This window comes from Citrus clementina, unplaced genomic scaffold (assembly GCF_000493195.1).
Source record: "Citrus clementina cultivar Clemenules unplaced genomic scaffold, Citrus_clementina_v1.0 scaffold_6, whole genome shotgun sequence".
NCBI classification, from domain to species: domain Eukaryota; kingdom Viridiplantae; phylum Streptophyta; class Magnoliopsida; order Sapindales; family Rutaceae; genus Citrus; species Citrus x clementina.
In genome coordinates, this window is record NW_006262139.1 from 2,363,028 (window position 1) to 2,371,461 (window position 8,434).

At 35.8% G+C, this 8,434-nt stretch overlaps 2 protein-coding genes across 2 annotated transcripts; both read left to right on the forward strand.

The window, feature by feature from the left end:
• Positions 1-759: 759 nt before the first annotated feature.
• LOC112097285 lies at positions 760-1,305 on the forward strand. The gene has a single exon (XM_024182470.1). It carries the CDS (start codon positions 760-762, stop codon positions 1,303-1,305), a length of 546 nt encoding a protein of 181 aa, XP_024038238.1.
• Positions 1,306-2,040: 735 nt separating this feature from the next.
• LOC18038683 lies at positions 2,041-4,936 on the forward strand. Its single transcript, XM_006428314.2, has 3 exons — positions 2,041-2,313; positions 3,726-4,036; positions 4,479-4,936. The coding sequence occupies exons 1-3, from the start codon at positions 2,130-2,132 to the stop codon at positions 4,743-4,745; spliced, it is 762 nt and encodes a 253-aa protein (XP_006428377.1). The 5' UTR covers positions 2,041-2,129; the 3' UTR covers positions 4,746-4,936.
• Positions 4,937-8,434: the final 3,498 nt, after the last annotated feature.

Sequence of the window (8,434 nt, forward strand, 5' to 3'; positions counted from 1 at the left end):
CGAGCACTGGTGGCAAAACAAGTGTGGAGGATAATTCAGAATCCCAAGTCACTAGCAACAAAAGTCTTACAAGCCAAATATTTTAAGCATGGAAAATTCGTGGAAGCAACCTTAGGCTCAAACCCTTCCTTTACTTGGAGGAGTATTTTGTGGGGCAAAGAGGTAATCCTCAAAGGCTACATATGGGGAATTGGTGATGGTAATCAGGTGATGCTTTATAAAGATAATTTGATTCCTAGGCCAATTACTTTTAAACCAATTTCCTATCCAACTCTACCCAGCGATACCACAATTTTCGAGCTGATAGATCATGATTATAAGTGGAAAAAAGCTTTGCTTTATGAACAATTTATGAAAGAAGATGCAGATGTCATTATGAATATCCCTTTGCCCAATAATCCTAAAAATGATCAAGTGCTTTGGCATTATGACAAGAAGGGAGATTATTCTGTCAAAAGTGGTTATCAAATAGTTCTCAAGTTGAATTTTCCAGATACTCCAAGCAGCTCAGAAAACCAAAGCAATCAATAGATGGTGATTTGGACTCTCAATATTCTAGAAAAAACCAAGATCTTTTTATGGAGAGCCACTCAAAATTTCCTGCCAACAGCTGTGAATTTGTGGAAAAAACAGGCGTTACATGAGCCTTTTTGCCAAATTTGTGGTCATAGGTTTGAGAACATTTTTCATGCTTTGATGGAATGTAAGGTAGCTCAAAAAGCTTGGAGTCTCACAAACTTTGCAGAGAGTCTTAAAAGCATGGGAGGTCCAGATTTGCTTACTGTCTTTCATGACTTAACAAAGAAGATAAGCAAAATAGACTTTGAATTGATGACCATTATTTGCTGGACTATTTGGAAAGCAAGGAACAAATACTTATTTGAAGCAAAGAAGTCAGATCCTCATATGCTAGTAATAACAGCAGGGGCCTTAATGGAAGCCTATCAGAAAGTTAAAGGTCCAGAGGGGAAGTGTAGAGCCACTAAGGAGGAAAGCAAAACCAGAGGATGGCAACCCCCACAGCAAAATTGTTTTAAGGTGAATGTTGATGCAACCATAAGCAATGACAAGCAACTGTCAGGTTTGGGAGTAGTGATTCGAGATTCAACTGGGAAGTCCATAGCTGCTGCTATCAAGACCACAAAGTTCCACGGGGATGTAGCATATGCAGAGGAAGAAACTGCAAGCTGGGGATTTCAGGTGGCCAAGAATGCAGGGCTAGTCGCTCTAATTATTGAAACTGATTCTCAAATGATGGCAGATTTGATTAACAATAGGAGGGGCAGCAAGAATGAGATTTTTTAGGTTATTTCGGAGATACAAGATAAGACTAAGGAACTCTGCAATGGCAAAGTTCAACACAGTCTGAGATCTTGTAATGTGATTGCCCACACTTTAGCTAAATTAGCTTTTGTTTACTCCAACACTGTTGTTTGGTTGGACTCTTTCCCAATGGAAATAACGAATGTATTCACATCTTTGAATGAATGAAAGTTCTTATTTCTTTTTTAAAAAAGTCCAAAAAATTGAGTGGTCTTTAATTATCACAAGTATTTTTTAAAATTACATTATAAATATTGTTAAATTATATTTATTATAATTTACACTCAAGTTTTTCCGGATAAACCAATGTGTAAATTTTATTTAACAATAAACACAACTGTTATAAAAATTTTTAAAATAATAGAAGAGCGTAGTGTCGGTATCCCCAGTACTTAATGGAAATTTAATTATGGACGTTTGAACGCATCTTAACGGTACATACTCTCATTATGTAACCCATTGTAACCTAACCCCGATCTATTTGCTTGACGGTGCCACTTGTACATATATTAGGTTGTTGTGGGGCCAGAGCTAGACCATACCCACAAAGCAAACAAGCTTTGGGAGCAGTCACTCTTCTCTAGAGCAAATAATAGTTCGAAATATCTAGTGAATTTCAAAATGTGTCAATTCATCTTATTGTGTGATCATGAAAATACGAGAAGTTTCTAGCATGTGCAATGCACGCAGCTTAGATATTAAAGTCAAGGAGTCAAAAGTTGTGCCAAGGCAGACGCAATCAGACTCCACTAATTATTCATTCAATCGAGAAGCAAAATTTTTAAAAAATTCTGAAACACAAATGTATGAGCTGCAAGCATGCTATTAATTTGGGACTCTCCCACCCTCTGCTTTTTCCAAACAATCATAGCTTTAATTCTATTCATTCTCCTCCTTCGTGCCGCTCTTGTTTTCTTCTTTCTGATCCTTCTCTTTGCATTTTGCTCAGACTTCGTTCACCTTTTTCTGGATCTTTGTTCAGTATAATAGGTATGTTATGTTTACCCCTCTCAATATCTTAATTGATCTTTCGTTTTCACATGAGCGAATACCAATATATTAATCTCTTTAATTAGTTGTCGGTTTGATGGATTCAAATTAGTTATTAAATTTTCTCTGAGGGAAATTTGAATATTGTCACCCAATTTTATATATTTGAATTATAAATATCATTACTAACTTTGTGGCAAAATCTGTTTTCTTTTTTAAATTTTTCTCCTTTTGAGCTAGCAATTATTACATTGTTTAGTTTTCCTTTTTCCTTTTTTTTTTATATTTTGGATTAAGTATTTGATTAATTTTTAAATTTTAAAAATATCTCAATACACCCTTTTTGTTAATATATGACATTCTTGTCTTATTTTTTAAAAACTTTTTACAACAATAACTTTGCTACAATTTTGGAAACATTAACAATTAATCTATAAAAAGTTAATTAATTATCATATTAATCAATATTTTATTACTAACAAATTAATCAATAATTATTATTATTAATAAATTAACCAATAATTATGTGTGTAAGAGAATTGATATTTCTCGCACTTTTCAACAATTTTGTTAATATTTTTTATACATAAATTGATACAAGCTAAATTAAAAATAATGTTTAATATTTTTATAATGGTTTTGTAAAAAAAATATTTATTTTATTTTATTTTTGAAACTAATTTGATAATTAGCTTTTTGTTATAGATAAATTAATTCATGTTCTCAAAAATATTGTTGTAAGATATTATTATAAAAGTCAAAATAAATAAAGATGAGAGTGTAATATATATAACAATAAAGATGTTTTGAGAAATTAAAAAAAATTAACAATAAATATAGAAACCAAATAAGTATTTTTTTCATTAAAATAAGAGCATAATCTGAAATACATATACAATTTTTTCACATTTCGTTAAAGGTAGCGATTGGGCAAAGCTCAAATTAATTTTTTATCCCACTCTCTCAAGAATTTGTTGATCAACAAAACAAAATTGTTTTAAAATTATTTGATATTTTAATGCATCACAAGTCAACGAAGGAAAGAAAATATACTTGCTGGTTACTAGGTCTGAGTATACTGGGAGCTTAAAGCTCATAATTTCAATAATGACGCGAGGAGTTATGGATTAAGATTTTTTCTTCTAATTTGATCTGAACATATAACTTAAGTGATGATTATTAGTTAAGAAATAAAAATTCCAAAAATTATATTTGATTCGTATACAATCACTAAAAGGCAAATGTTAGGAGAGATTTTAAAACTCAGCCGATTTATATTAAGAGAGAATCCGATTCGAGTAAATGCAAACTAAAAAAAAATGTTCGGGCCCTAAAATTTCCTAATTTTGCTGAAGTAAAAGAAAGAATTTATCATAAACTAAAATTGGCTGACATATGACTATGATGAACAGTGCAGTGGGAACACAATGATTCCAGGAATCAGATCACAAAACAAAATAATCGGATGGGAACATCAATCCCACAACCAACACTGAGATTCCTGACATCTGGGATCAGCAAGAGAATAATATGGAACACTAAAGATGCTATTCGTACTCATAGATTCCCCCTTCGCACTCGTTCTCCTTTTCGTTCTTTTCATAATCCTCTTTCGCTACTCTTTCCTCTTCCTCCTCCTCATTCTTTTCTTTCTCCTCTGCTCAGACCTCCTCCTCGTTTTCTCTGCAACATGACTGACACTCAATCTCCTCCCGCCAAAACGGTGCGTGTTTCTTTCTTTCTTTCTCTTGACTTGTAATTTTCTAGTTTATTGTTATTTTAATGAAATGGGTCTCTTCAAAATTTGAGTTTGAGGGTTAGAATCTATATGCAATCAATTATATGTAGAATTTAGGGTTTTGACTGATGAGTATCGGTAGATAAGTATCCAATACCGCGATATAAGAGGTTTTGCTTTTTGCAAATTAGTGTTTGCTATGCAAGTCATCTGTAAAAATATCTTTCTTGTCATTTTCTAATTGATTTATATTTTAATCAAATGGGATGTCTGCAAAATTTATTAGGGTGTCTGACATAATTTGATTTTGAGTTCAGGATCTCTACATGATCAATTATATGTGGGAAATAGGGTTTGCTTTTTCAATGTAGTGTTGGTTTTGCAAGTTGTGTGTGACAATGTATTTTGGGTGGTTTTGGATGTGCAGGTGAGGGTTGTTGTAAAAGGCAGGGTGCAGGGTGTGTTCTACAGGAACTGGACCATAGAGAATGCCACACAATTAGGGTTGAAAGGTTGGGTGCGGAACAGGCGTGATGGTTCTGTAGAGGCTCTGTTTTCAGGGAACCCTGATTCTGTCAAGGAGATGGAGCAGAGGTGCTGCCATGGCCCATCAGATGCTGTAGTTACAGGGCTCCAGGTCTTCCCATCCAATGATGATCCTGGTACGGGATTTGTGCGCAAACAAACTGTTTGATCAAACTCTGCGTATAGATTACTACTGGTTTCCACTTTAATCATGTATACTGCATTCCTTTATACAAGTATTACAATAAACTCTCTTGAGGAATTATATCTGATGTACCCGCAGTCGCTTCTTTATCTTGTTGGACTACGTGTTACTGGATGACTTGTTACATTTGTGATATATTATTATCATTTCTTGAATATCTAGTTTCAATCAGTGTTGTTTGTTCGACTGATGTTTTTTGTTTTTTGTTTTTTGTTTTAAGCATACAAGTAGATGGAAATAAATCCATCCTAATAATTTGCTTGCCATGTGGATCTCGAGTAACAAACTTAAAAATTGACATGCTAGTTTAATCCATAGGCATTGGATGATTATTCTAGTACTGCTAATAAAATCACTTATCCGTGGGGCTGCTTGCAATAGAATCTCTGGTAAGGTACTGAATATCTACTGGAGCTTGTTTTGTGTGACTTAAAACTTGTTTCTAAAAGGTGGCGATACTTTTATTACTATTAGGTTTACAAGGAGTAGCTGGGTTGAAATTTGGGCAGGTACTTCATTACATAATGCATTGATTATTGGGTGAATCCTGCAACATGGTGGGGACCTGGTTCTTTGGATTCTAGTGTAGTGAAATATGAGGTTCTATTTTCTGTGGCAAGAACTGAACAGTCTATTCAATTAGCAGATAGGATCAGGTGCATAATTTTCCAAAAATAAATTCCTTTTCAGTTGTTATTATCTTTCTTTAGTATCAAGGTGCTACCAATATTTGTTTCCAATCTGGTGCCTGCTGGTAATCTCAGTGGGTATGGATGCGGTGAGTGTCCTATTCATTAATTGAGAATGTGTATGATCTTCCCTTGGGTTGAAAATAGTTGTTGAGAAGTTGAATTTTCAGCCATTAATTGCCTGGTGGTACTATGGGTAGGCTTGAAGGAGGCGTCTCATTTCCTTTACCTTGCAACTGCACGTCCTTCTTCAACTCACTGTCCAAGACAATATGCTATAGACATGTGACCAAAACCCACGGCATGCTGTAAAGAACAGAAGAAGTTTTATTCGACAAATATAATGACCATTCTGCTTAAGGATGAGTTTTGAACCTTTCGGTAGTGTAAAATACCTGCAAGCAAAATTTGTTTGAACCTAGAACTTCTGTATGCAGTACTATCATCACTAAGTCTGACCAAGGAAGTGGCTTTTAAATTCGATAACTGATATAGCAAGGTCCTTGTTATTGGTTCTTGAAGCAGGCTTTTCGTTTTCAATCTTCAGTATACAATTCCATTAATCTTCCATCAAATGTATTGGAACTGTTTTACATTTGATTATTTGGTGATACGAATCCCGTTAGGAACTGACGCGATCCTAATTAATTCAGTCTTTGCGGTCACTTTTAAACTTGGAATTAAATGGAATCGCTACTAAATTTCGAAACTGTGTCTTGTCTCTCCAAAAGTTTTCTCTCTCGGAGAAAGCTTAGAGAATATAAGTAATAACTGAGCTTGTCTTAGCTCCAAAAATCGCTCTTCGTGAGTGTTTTCTTATTTTTTTTTCTTTTAAGTGTATTAATTGTTTTATGTTTAAATCATAGTTTACTGGAAAGAGCAAATCACTGCTTTTATTAAAACTTTCTCAGCAAAGTTCATAGTCAGTCAGTTGTAGAAGAAATTATCAATGGTGTAATAACTACTCCCAACAAACCCAAGTGGACATATCTGCTTTGAATGGACACGGAGGAGTTAATTCGAAGGTGCAAGTCAATATCTTTAGAAGAGGCAGAGGGAAATAAATTCTCTTTTAAAGGAAGAGTAAAAGAAAAAGGAGCTCAAATAGCAGCAGAATGTTTAGTTGGCAAGGTGCTGCACACAAGGAATGTAAACACAGAGGGGCTAAGAACTGCATTGAACCAGGTGTGGCAAACAAAAAAAGGAAGTGAAAATCAAGAATCTGGGGGATAACATCTTCATTTTCAAATTCGAGAATGAAGTGGATAAAAAGAGGATTCTGGCAGGAGGACCATGGCACTTTAATCAATCTCTGATTGTCTTAAAAGAACCAGATGGCATTGGGGAGATTACAGCACAATTATTCACACATGTATTATTTTGGGTGCAAATTAAAAATGTTCCCATTATGTGCATGGATGAAGAAATATGTACGGGAATTGGGGAGCTCGTAGGAAAAGTAGAAGAAGTGGATACTGATAAGGCAGGTGACTGTATGGGACAAATTATAAGGATGCGAACCTTGGTCGATATCACCCAGCCTCTGAAGAAAATCCTTTTTATTGAAACCGAAGAGGGGAGAAAAATTCCAGTTGCAGTAGAGTATGAGAAACTCCCAGACTTTTGCTACTGTTGTGGATGCCTTGGACACCCATACAAAAAATGCACCAAATATAAGGGGCAGCCGAAGAAAGAGCTTGACTATGGACCATGGTTAAAATCAATGAACTGGGTGGAAGAGCCAAACAGAACAAATCTAAAGAACGATGGATGCCGAGGATGAATAAAGAAAATGGGGAAGAAATTCAGAAAGAGGGGAAACAACTCACAAGTCCATGGAAGCATACTCAATCTTTGCTGAATGAACCAAAAAGCCAGAACTGAAATTCAGCTGAACCGAACCAGAAGAAACCAGATGAGAAGAACCAGCATAGATTGGACAACCTGAACCCGATAGGTGCAGAACATTTAATGAAGGATGGGGAGACTCTGAAAACTAGAAAAAGCAGCAGCCAAATTCCAGAAAGTACAACTGGGAAGGAAAAAGGTTTTGGGGACTGGAAAATAAAAGCGGAAAAAATTGGGGAAAAACAAAAGGAGGGAAAACAAGAAAATGTGGGCAATCTGCAAGAAAGAAAGGAAAAGGCGGGAAATGTGACCAAAAAGGAAACAATGGCTATAAGCGAACAGTTGGGCCAAACGCTGGCCCAAAATGAAATAGAAGTGGAGGAAATAGATTATGGGCTAGGAAAACAAGTGAAGCAGCTGAAAAAAAAAAAGAAAATGGAAGCACCAAGCCAGAAAGTATGATGGAAAGCCAAGCCAAAACGGTGGGACACTTCTGAAAAAGAGACAAAATTGGGAGATGGGCGGGACAAGTCCAGAACACAAAAGAAGCAAAGTGGTAAGCTCAACTAAGATGACCGTTGCTAAATACAATTTTGATTCCCCCCAAGCAAAAATCAAGTTGAATTGGGAAGCTTCATGTGGAGAGGAGATGGACTTCGCAACCACAATCACAGAGGAGTTAACGGTGGAGGCTGGATGCCAGCCCCGCCGGCAACCATGAAGCTCATAAGTTGGAACGTCCGAGGATTGAGGAAGGACCGGACGTTTCGAGAAATCAAAAGGATCCTCCGCGAGCTTAAACCCGAAATTGTGTTTTTGTGTGAAACAAAATTATCAGAGCAGCTCATGAAAAGAAAGGCATCAGAGTTAAACTTTCAAAATTGTTTTGCGATCAGTAGTAGTGGAAAAGGAGGTGGGTTGGCAATGATGTGGAGTGAAAATGTGAACCTAGAAATTAAGTCTTATAGCAAGCACCGCATTGATACTTGCATTAAAACTGTGGAAGGTAGCTGCTGGAGAGGCACGGGGGTTTATGGCAACCCAAAAATTGAGGAAAGAAAACACACCTGGGAATTACTGAAAAGGTTATCAGGTTTGTCATCTTTACTATGGATT